Below are 23,311 nucleotides of genomic sequence, written 5' to 3'. Positions count from 1 at the left end.
AGCAGACTGTAAATTATATCATTTTATTTTTGTATGAGCCATATAATTGCAGACTACATTTATATCATTTTATTTTTGTATGAGCCATATAACTGCAGACTGTACATTTATATCATTTTATTTTTGTATGAGCCATATAATTGCAGACTGTACATTTATATCATTTTATTTGTATGTGAGCCATATAATTGCAGACTGTACCTTAGTGTTGCACACAGGATCTTAAGGGCAATGGACTCTGTGTCTCCCACCCACCAGATTTTGGTGACACAACATTTTAGACAGACAAAGGAAAATAAAAGTACTTTTTGCATTAATAGTGCTGTAAAAATGAGATAATCTTATTTGTTTCAACAATTGTGCCACCATAACTCTGTCGTCTGCACTTTGCTATCATATTTTCCATGGACAACTACATTATTGCATTGAAAGTTTTATTATGTACTCAATTAACTCATGAAAATATTTAAATGTTTGAATATCTGGTTAACCTGATAAGAAAAACACCATGCAGTTTTCTATTTCAGATATTTTTTCATTTAACTGTAATGTTTATTATTCATTATCTACCAGAATTTATTAAAATAAATACCTATGTTTTCTGAATTATTTTTCATTGTAAACTAACACTCATTAAATGACAAGTTGTGTATTTGCTTGAATTTAATCTCATTTTTCACTAGTTCAGCCTCAAAATAAATAATCATCCTAACCATAAGTTGACTTCAACCTTAAAATTATGTTACAATAACAGCCATCAAATAGTTTACTTTGGAACTTTGCCAGCTACCACAAACCTTGAATGTTTGTATTGCCATTATATGTTATTTTAATACCAGTATTCACTGAGTGTAAATTGCCCTTTGCAGCTGGCCCATTGCTAGCATCAACAGAGACATGGACAAATATCAACTGATAAAAAGTTGTATGCATATTTTTCTGTTATTTTCCAATGAAAAAGTGGGCCCAGGGTGAAGATTTGTTGGACATATGAAAAATATATATAATTGTACCTGAGCCACCAATTACTAGCAATTACTAGCATAGTTTCAGTGGCACTGAGTTTCGTTTTTCATTCATGCAGTTTGTCATTGTTTTCAATACCACATACATCCTGTTTGTCTTCTTCATAGGGTTGGCTAGTTTTTGCCCATCATTGTTATAAACAAATCATTATGACCTGTTCTTCTTACACGGTATTGTCTTGTTTTCAAGTGATATGTGTCTAGGTAGCTTGGCTCTATAGATTTTCTCCTGTCAAATGCAATATATGTGATATTCTTACAATAAAAAAATTATATTACTATCAGTATGATTTTTGTTTGCCATTGCTAAAATGTTTTTATAATTCTTGACTGTATTATATTGCTATTCAGTAAGGATGGAAGCAAATTTGAACTTTTGCATGACTTTTTGAAAACCAGGTTACATGTAATATAAAGCATTTGGGTGACAAGAGATCATCTATGTGGCAATAAAACAAATACTGGTTCAGTCCTTTGTGATCTTCAGTCTATAATTAGAGGCATGGCTCAAGAGAAGTTCACTTTGTGTACTGATATGACGTACTGCAAAATCATTATCTTAGAGAAAATATTCATTCTTTTGTCAACCAGTATATTTTTGTTTTGATTGGAAACAAGCTAGAAGTGTTTACTTGACTTGAAAAGATTTGTAACTTTAATCTCACAAAGTTCTTACCTGGAACTGTCAGTGCTTTTGACTGAGTTGCAATTGATTCAATATTAATAGGGATTTTGTATTGGAGGTTGTAGGGGTATTACTGTCAACATTGGCAAAGCTCAGACTGGAAAACTGTGATTGTCAACAACCGACATGGAGTTACATTAAGTTGTCTAAGCCATTAGATCCAAAGGCTTTATCAGACTGTATCATTGTATGCTTTATTGGACTGTATCATTGTGTACATTATTGGACATCATCATTGTTTGCTTTTTTGGATTGTATCATTTTGTACTTTAGCTAGCTTATGATAGGATTACTGACCTATTGCTGGACATTTGATTTATGGTCCGAAAGACATGGATATGGGAATCCAATTGGCAGACAGTATTTTCAAGCCTGCTAGCTTCACAGATTTATCACTCCTCTAGGATTATTCTCATGTGGATGCGAATTTGACACATTTATTTCTTTTCACCCAGACCTGGAGTTTGAAAGTTGTTCATAATCATAATTTAAGGTTAATTTGCACAGTTTATACTGAATTCATCATAATGTAACTTTTGCAGTTAGTAATGCTTTTCATTGGTTCAAGAATGTCACTCTGTATTGATGTGTAACACAACCATTTAAATGGCTACCAGTCCATCTTGTAATATGTAATACTTGAGGATAGCCCATCTTCATTATGTATTATCAATCATGACCGTGGAAAGGAGTTATGGGGCCTCAATGGAGGCTGGAACACAAACTTTAAATTCAGCTGGATCTTCAAGTGTAGATGACTCTCTAGGTGCACAGCACAGCCTGTGTTGGAGATGCAGGTAATTTTCTTAAGTTCATTTGGACAAGCTATATAACTTAGGGTCTTGTTGTCAGTTGGGAAGGGATGGGCAAATTGCTCCAGAAGCACTACAGGACTGGACAATTTTTAGGCAGCTATTTGTCGTGCAAGGGAACTGAGCTGGAACTTTTACTGGCCGTGCATCAATTTTTTACTTGCCCTAATGTCATTAAAATGTCACTTGTCCAAAATGTTACATGTCCTTTAATCACAGTCGTTGTCATGATCGGACAGGTGGAAGCTTTGAGCCCTGCATCCTAATATAGGGATTTTAAAATCTGAAAAATGCCTAAGATTGTAATTTTTAAGAAACTGTACACATCAGATTTTAATAATGTATATATTTGCAAAATTCTAGTGTAGTAACATAACATTTTATGCCAAGAAAATTTTTAAACTTGCCCTGGGCAGCTGGAAAAAATTAATTTCCCCAGCGCTGCTAACTGTTCTACTGTATGATTTTAAGATTCATATTTGTGCTTTTTGCTGATAATTGATGAATCCTAAGCAGGGATTTAGCACACAACAAGGGACTGCTTTCACATTTTGCTGTCATGATTGCATTCAGATGAAATAGGAGCTTGAATTGAAAGGTACAAGTGTAGGGATGATTGCAGAAGAAAATGTAGTTTATTCAGTTTATGGTCATAATGGTATCATCACTATGTGAACCTAAGACAATTCATTCTGTGACATGCTTGTTCAACCTATGACCTTAAACTCACGGTCACAGTTATAGATGATGTACATTGAATTTTTGTTTAAATGTTCGCATATATTTCCTAAAAAAATTATGATGGATTTTCATTAAGGTCAGTCACAGAAAATTTGCATTGGAGTTTTCTACAAGTTTTTCACTGCTTGTATTTCCTAAATGCCTTGGATTTTCTTCATACTTTGTATGAATTATCATTGCTATCTTTCATATAATGCACATTGTTATACTCTCCTCAAGAGGGCCTCAAGGGAGAATAGTCCTTTACTCTTGAATCACCCCCATGAACAAAGTATTATTCTAGTTATTATTATTATTATTATTATTATTATTATTGTTGTTTTTATTATTATTATTATTATTATTATTGTTATTATTATTATTATTATTATTAGTATTATTATTGTTATTATTATTATTATTGTTGTTGTTGTTTTTATTATTATTATTATTATTATTATTATTATTATTATTATTATTATTATTATTAAGCTAAGATGATTTTTTGTGATACATGCACAATCCATTTTGATCTTGGGTCAAGATCACAATCATAGAAAATTTATGTTTGGAATTTGGTTAAATTTTTCCTAAATCCCTCAATGGATTTACTTTGTACATGGGTTGAATCATCATGAAACCAAGACAATTTATTCTTTGATCATGGGGTCAAGTTCACATTGAAAATTTGCATTAAATTTCTGGTTAAAAGGTTTTTCTTTTGTTCATATTTTCTATACCTTTTGCTGGATTTTCTTATATGAAGGATGAATCATCATGAAGTTAAGACAGTTGTTTCATAGATATGCTTACACAACCATTTGACCTTTTTATTCAAGGTCACATGTATCCTAACAGTGCTTTGACAATGAGTTCAACATGCAGGCTCAGGCCTTGATATTTAATCGGCTTATTAAGTAGAATATTAACTGAAAACATATCTGTAGTCTGATTTCTTTAAATATTGCTCAGCTTTCAAGCATTACTCATCACATTCTTCATCTCAGAGATGTGGTAAGATAACCGTCTTGTAATGGTCATCTGTTTATAAAGGCCATTTCTGGTCACTCCTCATGATATTCAGTATAGTATTTGGACTAAGAGAGGACTCTGGAAGAGATTACCATTCTGGAATTGCTATGAAGGTGATATTGCTGAATGCACACATTAAACCCTCCGAATTATAGTTATTATGGACAGAAATGGTCACAAAATTCTCCTTGTCTTATTAGTGTTTTGCTGAGTAGTCAGCTTACTGTTTGTACTTGCTTACAAGTCGGATCAGTTGCAAACAACATCCACCCTGATAAGCCATCACATGATTTGCTTACAGATAAGCATCTTTGTTTGTTCCACTGGTTACTCCTAACAATCTGTATAGATCAACATCTGCCCGCTGGCAGTTCTAGGCATATGCAGTTTGCAGCAGTTGGACTTGGCTTATATATATATATATATATATATATATATATATATATATATATATACTGGAATGAAATTTGCCAGGCAAAGAATTCATTGATGCTTTCTGTTATCTCCACTCCAGTAAATCATTGATTTGTAATAGGTTTTTTCCCCATGTTCAGCTACCTATAAATGATACATGAATAAGGAATTATATATCAGCCAGTGCAAATTATTCAAATGAATCGTTAGACAAAGCATTGCGTTTTGGTTGTTGAAGAGTAAGTATAGGTATATCACTTCGCCAAGAATAATGTGCAGGGTACTCATGTGTTATTTCTAAAGACTGGGAATATCCTGTGGATCATTACATGCATTTGCTGTGTGTAAATTATCTGTCCTTTAGTCAGTTGAATTTGTGCTGTGGAGGTTGTCTTTGTCCCTTATACAGAATTCTTTTCTGTTTGGGAAATAATGAGTAACTGGCAAGGCACCTTAGGTTTCTGCTCTATTTATTTGTCTCCATAGATATTTTGTTATACAATGTTTAGCATATTTGATCAAGGAGTTTCGTATCTCATTTGACAGACTGAACCAGAATTTAATTTTAAAGCAAACAGGAGTACTCCATCATGTGTAAATATGCAGGGTGCAAGTTATTGATGTAATTGGCATGTGGTATATTCATACTGTTGCACAGGTAATGTGGTAAATTGTATTCTAGATTTGACCAAACACATAGATTTAACTGTTATTTACATTTAGTTTTTGCTCATTAGTTTGTTTTATATAATCTATTTCATTGTAAATGAAATATGTCATAAAAATCAAAGACACACTAATCATCTTTTCACTTTAGTAAAGGTTGTGCTTGTGACAGCGATCTATGCATAGCAGATGATTTGTTTTGTTTTGTGTGTCTTAACAGCACTTTTAGCACATTATCAGTAATGTCATGCTGTGTGTGCATGCATGTGTTTGTTTTTGTTTGTGCATGTGTGTGTGTGAGAGAGAGAGAAAGAGCACACATGTGTGCGTACCTGTGTCCCAAGGACATATTGAGGTAGCTGCCCTAGGCTTGCCTGAGCAGGTATCTATGCATACAGGTACATGTATCTGTGTTTTGTTTTGTCTGTTTTAACGGCACTTTTAGCACATTATTGGCACTGTCATGCTGAGGAAATAGGAGTTAAGTGCTTTCCCAAGCACACATTGAGGTAGCTGACCTTGGCTTGCCTGAGCAGGTATTGAACCTGCTACCCTTGGATTAAAGTCCAGTGTATTACTAACTGAGCTACTGTGGATCCCATAGCAGATGAGTGTGGAGTGCAGTACTGACCATTTAAACTGAGCTGAATATCATTTTTGAGATCTTATGTTATGTAAAGAGTATTTCATTAAATTTAGATTTTTTTATATCTTTTATTTTTTGATTGGCAACAATGACTTTTTTTTCTCTAAACATTGAGCCAGTAAGATATTTAGATTGAAATCACATTTCTTCTGTCCTAAGTGAAAATCTGACTGCCACCAAACCTATATTATTACCATAATCCCTAATTTTATCACCCAATCAGATGAAGTATTATATCTTTGCATTTGGGAGACTGAGTAGTATGGCTGAAGAGCATCATTATGTGCCAAACAATTTGATTTAATATTCAGATTTATTTCTGTTGGCCACCAGAACAAACCCATAAGCGGTTGCTGTCAGATCTTCATGTAGCACATGGAGATCTGATTTTAATCAGATTGCCAGGAAGGATTACAATGTAGTTGTGACATTTTGAATTCCTCTGAAAAGAGGCTGGTCTTAAATTCTGACAAGGGGCCTTGAGTGGCTTAGTGGTCTAAAGCGTTCACCATTACGGATCACTGACATCTCACCTCTGTATGCATTTGTTCAAGTCTCTGGCTTGGTCATTGTGGGTACATGAGAAAGCTTGCCAGCAGCTTCTCGTGGTTGGTGGTTCTTTCTGGGTTTTTTTGGAGTTTTTCCTCCATCATTGATACTGGCCACCATGTATGGGCTATCGTGTGCTGAAAAATGGCATTGAACCCTACAACAATAACAATAGCTCTGACAAAACTGTTAGGATTTCTTCAAATTTGGGAAATATCTCACATTTATTTTGAAGAAGTAAAAACATTCAGAAGTATAGAATTTTTATAACTGCTGCATGGAGATAGCTTTCATTCGTTCTCTCAGCCCTACCTCTGGAAAAAAAACCCAATATTGTCAGAAGTAGGATTAACAAGATCATGTAAAATCTCGCAGGAGAAATTTTAGACATTTTGTGAAAATTTGGTGAGGGTTTCATTCCACAGGTTAAGGTGCTCAACAAAGTCACATATATCCTTTCATTATGATGATTATTATTATTATTATTATTATTATTATTGCTGATGTGACAGGCCCTAGTTTCATTCACTTTCACAACATTTCCTTGCAAAATGAGGTTTTAAGTGATCATGATACATGTATTCTGATAATATTGATGTTTTGGTCTTCAGTAGAGAAAGTAGACAGGATACAAAATTACATAGTTCTAAAACTATACCTAAGGATTGTTTTGTTCATGAAAAATAATGTTGAGGAAGCTCTCATATTTAAGGAAGTCTACGCATATTCATGTTTGTTTATGTATAACTGAATAATACCTTGCCTGTACTTATCTTGTAGAATGACATTAGAGGAAGAAGGCAGGGAAGTAGCTGAGCTTAATGGGAATGCCCATGTAGACCCTGATGTCAACCACATTTCACAAAGAGAAAAGCCAATGATACATCCCTGTGTGGACCCTCCTGTTTGTGAAGAGTGTCAGAAACTTGAGTATCCCTTTTTTGATCCCAACTGCGCAGGATGTCACGAGATTCTGGAAAACCCCAACACCACAGTGGCAGAAATTTATGCCATCCTGCGACAGTGGACTCCACAAACACAACAACATTTAGAGACGTTAGTTAATGAAGTAAGTTTCCAGTTCACCTTGTTTGTAAGCACATTTTGTATCCTTTAATAGGGACTAGATCTTTTGTCTAGGCTTGTAGAGAAGAGATCATATGAATACTGTTCAGAAATATTCAATATATTTTACCCATGCCATCCCTGAATTCATGAGCTAAATACCATCCAGTTAACAATGAATTCATACATTTAATACATTTTGCCATATGTTCTCTTAATTAATTAATTAGTTGTTGTTGTTATAGGGTTTAACGCCATTTTTCAGCACACGATAGGCTATACATGGCGGCCAGTATTAATGGTGGAGGAAGAACCCGGGAAAACCCCGGAAAGAACCACCGACTCACGAGAAGCTACTGGCAAGCTTTATCACATACCCACATTGGCTGAATCCAAGACTCGAACCCACGCAGACAGAGGTGAGATGGCAGTGATCCGTAATGGAGAGCGCTTTAGACCACTCGGCCACTCGGGGCCCCCAATTAATTAGTTAATATAGGTATCATGCATGCTTATTGTTTAATCAATTTTGCCAAAGCCCATGGAATAATTGAAGCCTGAGCCCAAAGGGCAAGGGTTTCAACACATCAAAGGTTTTTGACGAACAAAGGAAAACATGTATAATTGCTATTTTTGTATAAAATCCCCCACAACTTTAAATTTTCAGATGCAGTTTAAAGTTTTCTTTGTGATGGTGAAGGCACTGGTCCGGTATGTTAGATTTGCTTAATCATTTTGGGGGATGGTACATGTTCCCAAGCAGTTGATGTAAAACAGCTGCACATCATGCATGAGAGCCAACTTCTAATGAGAAGTAATCAAATCATGCAGTGTAATATCTGTAACTGTTGAGGAATATAACAACTGCAAAATGTTTGGCAGCGAACTAAGTAATGTTACTCAGATTTTAATTTTTATTTATTTATATGCAAATGACATTATTTTGTTTCATTCCATAAGCCAGTACAGTTCAGCTTGGTTTATATTTAGAACTGGAATTTCTTAGAAATTAGTCAGTGTACATAGAGGGATATTGAAATTGCTACACCATGGCCTTGACATACCAGTAGATGCTGAACTTAGTACTTATCAAGTGTTATAATTCATAAAAGAAAGCAGTTAATTGATTTTTTCCAATGGAGTACTGATAGTGGGGGTGGGTGGGATATAAATGTATTTTTGATAATGTCAGTGCCTGGTGTAAATACATCATCCAAAATGCACCAATTAAACTTGAAACAGCTGAGTAGGGGACTGCTACTAAAGCAGATGATGAAAATGACAGATGACATAGGGATGATGTTACTTATGAATATGAGAGTGATTACCCAAGTAAAACATACAAAACATGATTCAAAGTCCAATTAGCGTGGACAAAATGCCACTACATACATGTTTATTTGAACTTTGTGTGACAAATAATCTGCATTTGAGTGATGCACATGAAGAGAAAATGCCACATTCCATTCCTGAACATGTGCTGAGATCATTAATTCCGAAATATTTGCTAAAATCATTTTAAAAAAATAGAAATCACTTCAAACTCATGATTTTGTAACAATTATGGTTGATAAAAGCACATCCATCTATGTACAAAAAAACTTCAATTTATGGGAATTGTGTGTGATTATGATTTTTAACGTAGCTTTAACAATTTTTCAGTCATATCGCTACGATGTCTGCAGTGTGGCAGTTTATAGTGTTGTCTAGCACTGGGGCATCATGCAGCAGACATGTAGCATAATGTCCCACCCAGTCACATTATCCTGACATCAGGCCGACCAGTCGTAACACTAACCTCTTAATGCTGAGCGCCTAGCAAGGGAGCTGTTAGTACCATTTTTGTAAGTCTTTGGTATGACTCTGGCTGGGATCAAACCCACGACCTCCTGAGTCTGAGGCAGACGCTCTAACCACTAGGCCACCAGAGCAGTCAATTTATGGGAATTAAAGTGGCTGATAATGGTCTTAAAACAAAGGCATGTTTCTTTTGAAATCCAAAGGTCTCAGATGTTAGCATAACTTCAGAAGTGTTCTTAAAGCTTTAGAGACATTTTAGAGTTCAATTGTTGTATGGTATTTTCAAGTAAAGTTACAGGATCTGGCTAAGATGGAGCCAGAGTTATGACTTGAGAAAAGTCTGAAGTGGCTAATAACATAAAACAAGACAAACCAGATTGGATTTCCATTCACTGTAGGGCTCATGGACTAAATATTAGTACATTAACAGCATTAGATGAGGTACAGTATTTGAAGGAAACATTTCAAAAGTTGCAATATTTGGTCTTGACTGTTACTTCTCCAAGTCCTTGACCAGGACAGAAGAATTAAAAAGAGACTCAATAATAAAGATGGAGGTACATGAGAATAGATGTTTCCCGTCTGTGATTCTTTAACTGCAGTGTATAGAGCCTATAAATGACTGAAGTTTTTCCAGCAGCATAAGAAATGCAGCATTGGGGCTAAATCTCTGTATTAGAATATTACCGGTAGTGAGGGCACATTTGTGGCTACATTACACCTGAGGATGTTATGTAATCCCTTACCTCACAGCATTAAATGTGGTGTTCCAAAATCAAGATCATGGCATGGCATCTGTAGGACCACAGTTGATGCTTTCTTTCAGATATATAGATCTTGCTAGATGCTGTTAGACTTAATCAGCTAATGCCTATACAGGAAAAGTAATGAAATCTTGGTATTAGTACATATTAAGTGGACACTATAATATCAGTTCTAACGGGGAAAAAAACCTACCTGTAGAAAACACCAGTTGACTGAATATACAGGTAAATTCACCAAAGCATCGCTTAAAATAATTAAGAAGTGGACACTGTTACATACTAAACAATATAGCACACACAATACCTGCACATAAAATAAACCTACACCAGTGTAAGTGGACACACTAGTGACCTGTGCAGCTTGGTACAAAGGGCGCTATGTGTTTGAGAATGTCACAGTTATAATTCTACAAATGTCAGATAATTTAGTTGTCAAAAGAAAAGAGCAAGAAAAAGGTTGGAATATTATAGGAGTATACTTTCCTTTGAAAAGAAAAAGCCACCCATTTACTTTAAGATAGAATACCTTCACAGTTCTTTTAGGTTAGATTGTGAGGCCACTCATCAAGAGAAGTTGGCTACATGGCATGAGTGCATGTGGTAACGGATGTATTCAGAGAATTTGACACCAATTGCTGTATTAGAGGGAAGTAATTCTGTCAAACTGCCACACCTATGTGGGCAGGTAACTTCATGTTTCTTTGCTTAAAGTTCTAGCCTGGTAGGGTTGGATTTGCAAGGTAGTAGTAGTCCTCCTAACTTAAAGGTATTAACATTGGGTGAGTACATGTATTATCAAAGAGACATATTTCACTATGAAAATTGGTTTCTCAGTTGTAAAATTCAGCAATGCATGCCCACAACAAGAAGCAGTCACATGGATTTTTAATAGGTGAAAAATGACAGCAGAGGTAAATAAGATGGATTTTGTGAGAAAAATTGATGTTTCTGGTTATTGTTTTGGCAGTGATGTTGAAGAAAATTTGAATTCAATTTGGTTGAATAGATTCACCATTTATTTTCCTTATGACAGAATGTAATGGAAGATTCAGTATGATTGTCCTCAGTATAAAAGTTTGTTTCTTTTTTTTTTTTTAAATTGTCATTTGCAGATGGGCTACCTAGATTCAGACAAATTGATGGTAGTGTTCTCTGGAATTGAATGTTTTGCCAAACTGTGGAGGTAATAATGACTATTAATAAAATCAAACAAATGTTTCACTGCCATTATGTTACAATGACTTTCTTTCCAGATTTTGAAGTGAGACACATATCAATGATAGGGATGAGTTAACAGACATGACTTTGCTACATTATATTGCAATGACTTTCTTTGACAGACATGACTTTGCTGCATTATGTTGCAATGACTTTGTTTCCAGATTTTGGAAGCGAGACTCACATCAGTGATGGGGGGGATGAGTTAACAGACATGACTTTGCTACATTATGTTGCAATGACTTTCTTTGACAGAAATGACTTTGCTACATTATGTTGCAATGACTTTCTTTCCAGATTTTGAAGCAAGGCTCACATATCAGTGATAGGAATGGGTTGACAGACATGACTTTGCTACATTATGTTGCAATGACATTCTTTTCCAGATTTTGAAGTGAGACTCACATATCAGTGATAGGAATGGGTTGACAGACATGACTTTGCTACATTATGTTGCAATGACTTTGTTTCCAGATTTTGAAGCAAGTCTCACATATCAATGATAGGGATGGGTTGACAAACATGACTTTGCTATATTATGTTGCAATGACTTTGTTTCCAGATTTTGAAGCAAGACTCACATATCATTGATAGGGATGGGTTGACAGACATGACTTTGCTATATTATGTTGCAATGATTTTCTTTCCAGATTTTGAAGCAAGGCTCACATATCAATGATAGGAATGGGTTGACAGACTTCACTTTGCTACATCTTCATTATGTTGCAATGACTTTCTTTACAGATTTTGAAGGGAGACTCATATATCAATGATAGGGATGGGTTGACAGACATGACTTTGCTACATTATGTTGCAACGACATTCTTTTCCAGATTTTGAAGCAAGGCTCACATATCAGTGATAGGAATGGGTTGACAGACATGACTTTGCTACATTATGTTGCAATGACATTCTATTCCAAATTTTGGAAGCGAGACTCACATATCAATGATAGGGATGGGTTGACAGACATGACTTTGCTACATTATGTTGCAGTGACTTTCTTTACAGATTTTGAAGCGAGACTCATATATCAATGATAGTGATGGGTTGACAGACATGACTTTGCTACATTATGTTGCAATGACTTTGTTTCCAGATTTTGAAACGAGACTCACATATCAATGATAGGGATGGGTTGACAGACATGACTTTGCTATATTATGTTGCAATGACTTTCTTTCCAGATTTTGAAGCAAGGCTCACATATCAATGATAGGGATGGGTTGACAGACATGATTTTGCTACATTATGTTGCAATGACTTTCTTTCCAGACTTTGAAACAAGGCTCACATATCATTGATAGGGATGGGTTGACAGACATGACTTTGCTATATTATGTTGCAATGACTTTCTTTCCAGATTTTGAAGCAAGGCTCACATATCATTGATAGGGATGGGTTGACAGACATGACTTTGCTACATTATGTTGCAATGACTTTGTTTCCAGATTTTGAAGGGAGACTCACATATCAATGATAGAGATGGGTTGACAGACATGACTTTGCTACATTATGTTGCAGTGACATTCTTTCCAGATTTTGAAGCAAGGCTCACATATCAATGATAGGGATGGGTTGACAGACATGACTTTGCTACATTATGTTGCAGTGACATTCTTTCCAGATTTTGAAGCAAGTCTCACATATCAATGATAGGGATGGGTTGACAAACATGACTTTGCTATATTATGTTGCAATGACTTTGTTTCCAGATTTTGAAGCAAGACTCACATATCATTGATAGGGATGGGTTGACAGACATGACTTTGCTATATTATGTTGCAATGATTTTCTTTCCAGATTTTGAAGCAAGGCTCACATATCAATGATAGGAATGGGTTGACAGACTTCACTTTGCTACATCTTCATTATGTTGCAATGACTTTCTTTACAGATTTTGAAGGGAGACTCATATATCAATGATAGGGATGGGTTGACAGACATGACTTTGCTACATTATGTTGCAACGACATTCTTTTCCAGATTTTGAAGCAAGGCTCACATATCAGTGATAGGAATGGGTTGACAGACATGACTTTGCTACATTATGTTGCAATGACATTCTATTCCAAATTTTGGAAGCGAGACTCACATATCAATGATAGGGATGGGTTGACAGACATGACTTTGCTACATTATGTTGCAGTGACTTTCTTTACAGATTTTGAAGCGAGACTCATATATCAATGATAGTGATGGGTTGACAGACATGACTTTGCTACATTATGTTGCAATGACTTTGTTTCCAGATTTTGAAACGAGACTCACATATCAATGATATGGATGGGTTGACAGACATGACTTTGCTATATTATGTTGCAATGACTTTCTTTCCAGATTTTGAAGCAAGGCTCACATATCAATGATAGGGATGGGTTGACAGACATGATTTTGCTACATTATGTTGCAATGACTTTCTTTCCAGACTTTGAAACAAGGCTCACATATCATTGATAGGGATGGGTTGACAGACATGACTTTGCTATATTATGTTGCAATGACTTTCTTTCCAGATTTTGAAGCAAGGCTCACATATCATTGATAGGGATGGGTTGACAGACATGACTTTGCTACATTATGTTGCAATGACTTTGTTTCCAGATTTTGAAGGGAGACTCACATATCAATGATAGAGATGGGTTGACAGACATGACTTTGCTACATTATGTTGCAGTGACATTCTTTCCAGATTTTGAAGCAAGGCTCACATATCAATGATAGGGATGGGTTGACAGACATGACTTTGCTACATTATGTTGCAGTGACATTCTTTCCAGATTTTGAAGCAAGGCTCACATATCAATGATAGGAATGGGTTGACAGACACGACTTTGCTACTTTATGTTGCAATCACTTTCTTTCCAGATTTTGAAGCGAGACTCACATATCAATGACAGGGATGGGTTGACAGACATGACTTTGCTACATTATGCCAGCAAATCTGGTGCAGCTGGAATTGGGAATCCAGAAGAGGCAGCTAACGTTGTCAGCATGCTTCTAGCAAAGGGTGCTGACCCATACATTAGGTGTCGCTGGACCAGTATGACGGCACTTCACTATGCAGCTTATTTCGATGTAGTACCAACAATCAAAGTTTTACTCAAAGCTACCAAAGGTCTTGGTAAGTCACTTCAAATATTTATATGGTTTCTTTGATTTTACTTCCATATGAATACATACCTACCCATTGTAGAAAAGAGTGAATTTTATTATTGCTAGGAAAAGAATGGCTAGTAAATTTCCATATGAATCCATGCCTACCCGTGGTAGATAAAAGTGAATTTTACTATTGGCTAGAAGAATAATGGCCAGTAAATTTCCATATGAATCCATGCCTACCGATTGTAGATGAAAGTGAATTTTACTATTGGCTAGAAGAAGCATGGCCAGTAAATTTCCATATGAATGATGCATGGTCAGTACATCAGTACATTTCCATATGAATCCATGCCTACCCATTGTAGATAAAAGTGAATCTTACTGTTGCTAGAGGAATAATGGCCAGTAAATTTCTATATGAAGCCATGCCTACCCATTGTAGATGAAAGTGAATTTTACTTTTGCTAGAGGAATAATGGCCAGTAAATATCATTATGAGGGATTACAAAGATGAACATTACCTGAAGTACTACCAAAAATCAAGGATTACCCACTTCTAATGAGCATAAAATTTTAACAAATATCAATTGCTTGCTTAATTTGCTACAATGCTTGTATTGTGTTCTCTCTACACAAATATTGTGATTAACCACATTTTGGATAATACTCGTGTTAAATGCACACCCATTTTTGACCCAGAATATTTTCAAATTTTGATCCTTTCTCTTCACTTTCATAGTACAGCAGTAGTCAACTATTCTGGATAGTTCATTGATCATCATTTGTTAGGCAGTGCTTGATTGGTTTACAGTAAACCAGTGCTAGACCATTTCTCGGATCTTTTCTGTTAGTATGTGCCACCCAATCATGGGAAATAATATTTTATAGATATCTTAAAAGAAAGAACCAAAAGGTGGCAATATTGAATATATATTTTTCTAATTGCATGGGTTAGTCCTTAAAAGGGTCATTTTAAGGTTTGCCTTGTTGTTGTTTAGTCTGTTGCATCAAATTTCTCTTCATCATTGTCACTTTTGAAAAGTCACGATGTGTCCTCATCTGTTTTTCTTCTCTGCTCTCTAGCAGAAGACTTTCCAGCATGGAACTTCATCCCAGCAGCTCTGTTACTTTTGCTTAGGCAATGATAGTTAGCTTGTCTTTCACAGTGTACAAGTTTCTGACATTGCCCATCTTGACACTTTAAATGTATTTGGCCAGTCAAGATTGAATGCAGGATGCTATGTGAAAGTTTAGGCCCAGTATTTAAACCTATTTGGACTATCATGTGAAAGTTTAGGTCAAGTATTTATACCTATTTGGACTGTCATGTGAACGTTTAGGCCTAGTATCTATACCTATTTGGACTATCATGTGAAAGTTTAGGCCCTTTATTTATACCTATTTGGACTATCATGTGAAAGTTTAGGCCCACTATATATACCTATTGGGACTGTCTTGTGAATGTTTAGGCCTAGTATTTATGCCTATTTGGACTACCATGATGCCTTGGAAATGTATGTACAAGCTAGAATTTAGCAAGACAATGCATTATCATTATATTTGGCACATAAGAGTTTTAGCTGATGCTGAGTACCATTAAAAACACTGCACCAGAGCAATTAAACATTAATTGTTGTATGTATTATGGTGGTTTAAGATGAGAAACAAAACTAAAGAACCAAGTTTATTTCCTTAAGAAAAGTAAATAAATTGCAAATACACCTGGATGAAGTACTGTAATTAAGTTTAGCACATCTAAGCTTAGTACTGTAATTAAGTTTAGCACATCTAAGCTTTAGCAGTTTTTCATTACCATGAAAAGACCACATGGAGTCAGTGAAGCAGTGATTACTGTTTGGTTAAGAAAGAATATCAAATATTGTGATTTAAGATGAGAAATAAAACTAAGAAACATGATTTTTTTTAAATAAAAAAAAAACATTTCACAATTTCATACATTAGTTAACTTGTTATTTTGTTTCATGGTATATGTCAATGTTACACTAAAAAATTGTAGTCACAAAAAGATGTCACCTAAATATGCCTCTGTCAAGAACATTAACACAATTTAAATTCTTAATTTTGTATTTAAAATTCAAGCACAAATAAAAAAATTAATAAATGAAGAAAAAATGTAAGAAATTTATTAGATCAACAATTATCATATATTGAACATTTATGGTTACCGTAATCATATTTGTTCCACCTCAGTACAGTACATTGCACAGCTTTGTGAATAGAACAAGTTACTCGTTGTATGTACATGTATTTACGGTTGAGTTACAGAGCGAAAAGCTAAACACTGATGTGAAATTTATCAGGTTTAGCTATAACCTTTGTACCAGTTTACACCTAAGTTCAATTCCTTCAGTTAGCATAAGGTTTTGTGGCTGCTCGTCTTTGGACATAGGTTTCCCTGAGATACATTTTCAATGCTGCATCTCAAAGGTAACTGAATATCATCATTTCTGACTCAGTTTGCAAGAGTTCATTGGTCTTAAATGTTTTTAAAAAATGCACATTATGTAAAATTGAAAAAATGTATACAAATGAAATATAAAAGATGTACATATAATTACATTGCTTCTTTATTTACACATTTGCAGTTTGCCATATCTTGTTAGTACATACATGATTTATTTTCAAACTGATTTGTCTTTCAGTTTAAATAAATTATGTCTTTTGTTTCTTCACCTGCCCATATATATGATTGTCACATTAAAATTAAAATCTTTCAGGCAGAGTCCTTCTGTACTAATTGTAATTTGGTAATTCAACACCCTCAGTGTCAACCTCTTCCCTAACCTACTCTTCATGAAGTTTTTCAGGGAATGAACTTTCATATTCTAAAATGAAATGGAAGATACAGTTTACCATATTTACTCGCTTATAAAATGAGTCTAACTTTAAACGGCTTGGATCCAGATCTGCTGTCATATAATGCGCTGCCAAATCTGGGTCTGTGCAGTTTGTTAGGAGTAATCAGTATAACAAGCAACATAGACCCTCATCTGTTAGGAGTAATCAGTATAATAAGCAACATACAGGTAGACCCTGATCCATTTGGAGTAATCAGTATAACAATCAACATACAGGTAGACCCTGATCTGTTAGGAGTAATTAGTATAACAAGCAACATACAGGTAGACCCTGATCTGTTAGGAGTAATCAGTATAACAATCAACATACAGTTAGACCCTGATCTGTTAGGAGTAATTAGTATAACAAGCAACATACTGGTAGACTCTGATCTACAGGTGCATTATGCTATGGCAGATCAGGATCTTTGTTGTTTGCAGTTTACGTCATCTTATTAGTGAATATATATGGTATTAATGCATTACAAAAGGATACAAAGCTTTCAAGGGTATGACTTTACTAAATAATATGTAAACAAATTGATGAACTATTCAAGATATATTTATTCCAAATGTCAAAAACATAATGTGATTGTAAGTTCATCTGTGGAAATTGTGAAGCTTGTAGAAAATAGCACACTGATTGAAGTTATTTTGTTTTTATTTGCAATTCTGACAGATAATCAGATAACATATACTGATTGAAAAATACCACCATGTAATTTATCATGTAATAAATCTACACTCAGATTGCTTTCTAGTTATTTATTGTTGGAGAAATATTTCAAATATAATTGAAGGTAATTTTATCCTATATTTTTTATTTACATGGTTTCAAAATAGTTAAAATATTAAAATAACAATTGCTCTTTTTTCATATGTTGATAAAAGAGAAATGAACAATTATTACCACAGCACCCACTCCAGTCGGGGTTTGCTGATCAAACTACGTTTCTCTTGTTCAGAGCAAACTAAATATAAGAGCAACTTGCGGATAAAACACAATGTTGATTTCTTATCACATTTTCAGGAAAGTAATATGAATGATAGCTTTCATAGCTATTGAAAAAACAAAAATATTGTTATATTGTGCAAGAAATTATATGTACACACAAAAACACACACACACCTTATTGGTTGGTGGCCAAGTGGATCCGAATGAAACTTTAGCTACATGAAAGACTTGTTATCTGATCCAGCAGTTTCCACCTAAGGATGTGAAGTCATCCATTCAATGTTGAACCCCATCCTTCATTTCTTAAGTTCTTTTTGGGAGGGAAATCACTGAATTGGAATCGACATCGGTGACACCAGTCATTGATCATTGTAGTCAAGTCAGGAGGGGTTGTGTATATTATTTAAGGTGGTGTATCCATTTTGCACAAGAATTTGCTTAACTTAAAATGTAATATGTGTAAGTTATTTAGTTGGTAATGGAAATGACTGAAATATACATAACACACACTACCTGTAGACTCCATCATTGCTGACCAGTCACATGACTACAGCAGTGTATTATCATTTTATGCTGGTTTTTTTTACTTTAATCCATGCTGGGCATGTTTCAGGTGAAATAGTCATCCCAGTTGCTGTCGTTTTGCTTGTATATTCATAGAAAATATTTTTCTCAAATCGAACCACTCAGTCTCTATTTTTGGGCATTGAATGCATTTTGTATTCTGAGTGCAGTATCAAATTTTGTTCTTGTTTCTGTTCAAAGAGCAATGTAAAACAGTTTTGATTACCATATGTGTAGTTTAGTGATTATAATGGCAGTTATATTTTAAAACTTGGAGATTGACAGAGAAAGATCATAATAGAAACATGGAGGATAGTGTGAAATTTCATGTATTAGCAACCCAATCAGGCGTGAAATTCCATGTATTAATAACCCAATCAGGCGTGAAATTCCATGTACATGTATTAGCAACCCAAACATGAACAGGTTATTATTACTCAGGAGGTTTATAGCCTTATATCTAGTGAAATAAACAAATAGGAAGAGAACTTGCATCTTGATATATGTAACCTGTTTTCAATAATAGCCTAGTGTCAGGGTTACTGTCTTGTTCAAAAACAACAAAATGCAACAGTTTTTCTGAATCATACTGAGAAAAGTGTAAATATTTCATAATTTTCATAATTTTCTAGTGAGTATTTAAATTATGTTTATATTATTTGTTTCCAAGGTTTAGTAAAAATGTATCTTTTAAGTGACTGTTTTGAAAATTGTACATTTTTTCCTCGATACACTCTATTCTGGCAGTTCAAAGTTGAGAGACGTCTTTTTGCCCTAAAATTGAGTCCATCATAGAACCTGTTTAATACCCTGAATCCTTTTACAGATATGAAAGATTAACATTGTTTTGAAAGGTTTCAAAGATTCGTAAGGTAATTAAGAAGAACCAATCTCACATGGAAGTTTAATTGAACTCATTTGCATACAGGCTGCATGGAAAGACATTGCATCATCCTAATAACTAAATGATGTTTCTACCATCTCCATGGAGATTTTGCTTGTGCTTTTATTGTCTTTTCAACTGGTCTTTTATCCAGACATTGACAGTCCGTGTTCAGAGTATGACAATGGGTCAGCACTTCACATTGCTGCCTCTAACCTGGCGTATGAGGCAGTAAAGGTCCTTCTGCAGAATGGAGCCAATGTCGAGCTGAAAGATGAAAAAGGGAGAACTGCCTTAGGTAAGTGTGATCTGGATTTTTAACGTGGCTTTAAAAATAATTCAGTCGTATCGCTACGATGTCTGCAGTTTGGCAGTTTATAGTAATGTCTTGCACTGGGGCATCATGCCGCAGACATGTAGCATGATGTCCCACCCAGTCACATTATCCTAACACCAGGCTGACCAGTCCTAACACTAACCTCTTAACGCTCAGCACCTAGTGAGGCAGCTGTTAGAACTATTTTTATAAGTTTTTTCGTATGACTCGGCCGAGATTAGAACCTGCCACCTCCTAAATCTGAGGTGGAAACCATAACCACTAGGCTGCCGGAGTGATCGCCTTAGGTAAGCATTCAGCAGTAGGAAGCAGAACCTGTTCCAAGACCCTTTTCAGAATTGCTTCTTTTGCAGATGTGTAACAAACCAGTAGTAGCTTTTGATCATACATGTACTTGGAATATGATGGTAGAAATAAATTCTTGGAATTCGAAGGAAAATGAAAACACATATATCAATAGAATAGTTAAAAAGATGATTTAAGTCATTGTTGTGTTCGTAGTTTGTTGGTTTTCACTTGGTTGACTGGTTGAAAATGGCTAAATTTGGATGACTTGTATGGGACTAACAGCCAGTTGGTACTACTGCAAAAGTAAATTTATGACCACTGAGGTTCCATATCATCTGTTGCACTGGTTTTACCGAAAAGAGTCATTACTTAATTCACAGAGACCAGTACAAATCTTTTGTTATCAACAATACTTATTTTAATAAAAAGAAAAGCCAGACAGAAAGACTGATGCCTCGCTAGGCCACAGCATGACAAACTCATCAGAACCATTATAGTAATCCCATCGTTGGTCAGTCTGTCCATCTCTCAAGTTTGGTTTGTGCAGAATAACTTTACCGAAATGGTTGGGTTTTAATCAAGATTGTTTTTATGTATCATTATATTGATGAAACCTCAAAACGAATCAATTTCCAGCTGCCTGTGACATGATCAACATTGTTTACAGGAGTTACATACCCTGATTACCAATCTGACCTTAATTTGGTTTGCACAGCATAACTTTACCAAGGCTTGTTGGATAATTGATTCATGCATTACAGTTTTGGTCATATATGACAGTCACTCATATCAAAGGTCACTCAAATCAGGTTTTACTGTACACAGCATTATCATTGGTCTAAACATTTGCACTAATTTTTTAGATGTCACACTAGGCGCATTCTTATTTCATGTACTTGTGTAAGCTTAAAATTCCAGGATTCAATCAATTCATTTATTTTCATAGTATTATGAGCCATTTTTGTTTTTGTTTTTCGTGGCTTTAACATCACCTTTAGCACAGTATTGGCTATATTGCCTTTCTCAATGACAAACCCAGGTCCTTTGGATTATGAGTCCAATGCTTTGCTGACTGAGCTATTGCTACTGCCTTTTCACCAATTAATTTTTTGAAGGTGTCCAGTGGTTTTCATAATGGCTTTGCTGTTTTGGGGTCTTTAAACTTCTGGTTTTTAGTAACCACAAAATCCCTGAAAATTAGTACACCATGACATCCATGAAAATTGGTGTGGTATGAAATCCATGAAAATTAGTATAACATGAAATCCATGAAAATTGGTATACTACAAAATCCATGAAAATTGATACACAAAGAAATATGATAATTTCCTTTTCTGTCAAGTCTGTCTTGGTGTAGCTCAACATAGCTATAATTTGGGCATCAGTATGCATGTCTGACCATGCAACCATACATCCACACCCACGATTAACTTCAGTGTTAATGTTTCTTAAGTGGTCAGTTTCACTGTTACAGCTCAACAACCATTTGGTATACATGTATCCTGCTACCAGCATTGTCTTATGGACTAGACGTGCCATTGTTGGGTTTTGCCAGTTGGATATGGCCATGTCCCATGACAATCAACTTACCTTCACATTAGATACTGTAATCAGAATAACTCGAGAACCATTCATTGACTTGCAAGTGTTTGTTATGGGTTTAGTTTCATGTACTCAATTATGGACTGAGTTATATGATATTTATGTAATGGGGTTTAATGGCCTGTCAAAACAATAATGGCTGTATGGTGCCAATCTTTTTGTTGAGGATGTTGTCTTCACATGAAAACTTTGAATTTTCCTTGCACTAAGCGAAGCTCAGGAACCATCCAATATATTCTGGCTGAATTTGCCATTTATGGATTTTATCCTGGCTTACGTAAATATTGTATCACCTTCTCCAGTTTTGACAGAGTTATGTCCCTTCTCAAATTAATTTCATGTCATTTTTGACAATTATGTTCCTTGTTTATCAATTTCCTTTAATCTGTTTTGAGAGAGTTATGTCCCTTGTCAATCAGTTTAATGTCTTCAAGGTAGATCATTGCATTGAATGTTACTTATATTGATAAGATCTTGAAGGTGTTGGATTTTAAGCATTATGTATCATTGTTTAGAGGAGTCAGGACCCCAGAATACCTATCACTTAATTATGGTTCCTTACACAAGTTCTACTTTTTAAGACCCTATGGAGAAAATTGTTGTGGGCATGACTCTTTGTGATACACTTATCACTAATAGCTCTAGTTACCATTTGTTTTATTGACCATTTTTTCACTAAATTATATCTTTTTTGGCCAGTTTCAAATTAAACTTTTGTTATTCAACTTTGTACAGGTAAAATTAACTTCCCAATCAGTTTTGGAGAAAATAATGGTACAGTGATTTTTTTTACACATTTCTTTATGAAATATAAATTTTCACCTGATCTTTTCTTGTACAAAAAGTAAAATGGGCCAAATAATGGATCCTTTGTGATGTTGGTATGTATCATTTACATGTTGTTAACAGATTGCATTCCTGATCCAAGTGAATTAGACTCAGACCCTGAGATACACAAAACTGTAATCAAGCTGAAGAAAACACTGTCAGAAACCTCAAGTGTGGTAGAAAGGAAGCCCCCACCAAGCTATGATTTGGTCCAGAGCAAAGTCACGCTGCAATCAATGGGGCTTTCTATTGGGGACAAAGTAGTGGTTGGAGGTATTAAGGTAAGTTTAGGTCTTACAGGGTGCATGTGGAAAATCTGTTCAATAATAATTGCTGTTAAATAATTTTGTGGGTAGCAACTAAATTCAGAGTCCTAAGAAAAATCTTACCTTTGAGACATGAATTTCTACTTCACTAGACCATATGACCATGTGATCCTGGTGCATGGTCCTGCATTTGTTGTGTTTCGTCTGTCAGCAATTGCTCATTTTAGCTTCT

General features: G+C 35.0%; 1 protein-coding gene across 4 annotated transcripts in view; it reads left to right on the top strand.

Moving 5' to 3' along the window:
- The window catches only part of LOC149807920 (CAP-Gly domain-containing linker protein 4-like), a 96,877-nt gene that overhangs the window by 19,787 nt on the left and 53,779 nt on the right, over positions 1-23,311 (top strand). For 2 of the 4 annotated variants that reach the window (XM_089971995.1, XM_089972001.1), the window contains exons 2-5: positions 7,330-7,618; positions 14,265-14,520; positions 19,913-20,056; positions 22,895-23,094. In XM_089971995.1, coding sequence (XP_089828121.1) covers positions 7,330-7,618; positions 14,265-14,520; positions 19,913-20,056; positions 22,895-23,094 — 889 coding nt within the window. Of the gene's footprint in view, positions 1-2,131; positions 2,508-7,329; positions 7,619-14,264; positions 14,521-19,912; positions 20,057-22,894; positions 23,095-23,311 lie in introns of those variants that run through there. The other 2 variants (XM_089971983.1, XM_089971990.1) reach the window with 2 other exon arrangements.

This window comes from Sinohyriopsis cumingii, chromosome 1 (genome assembly GCF_028554795.1).
Source record: "Sinohyriopsis cumingii isolate HCF-2022 chromosome 1, ASM2855479v2, whole genome shotgun sequence".
NCBI lineage: Eukaryota > Metazoa > Mollusca > Bivalvia > Unionida > Unionidae > Sinohyriopsis > Sinohyriopsis cumingii.
Note: the sequence above shows the minus strand (reverse complement) of the source record. Positions and strands in the feature narration are given on the sequence as shown.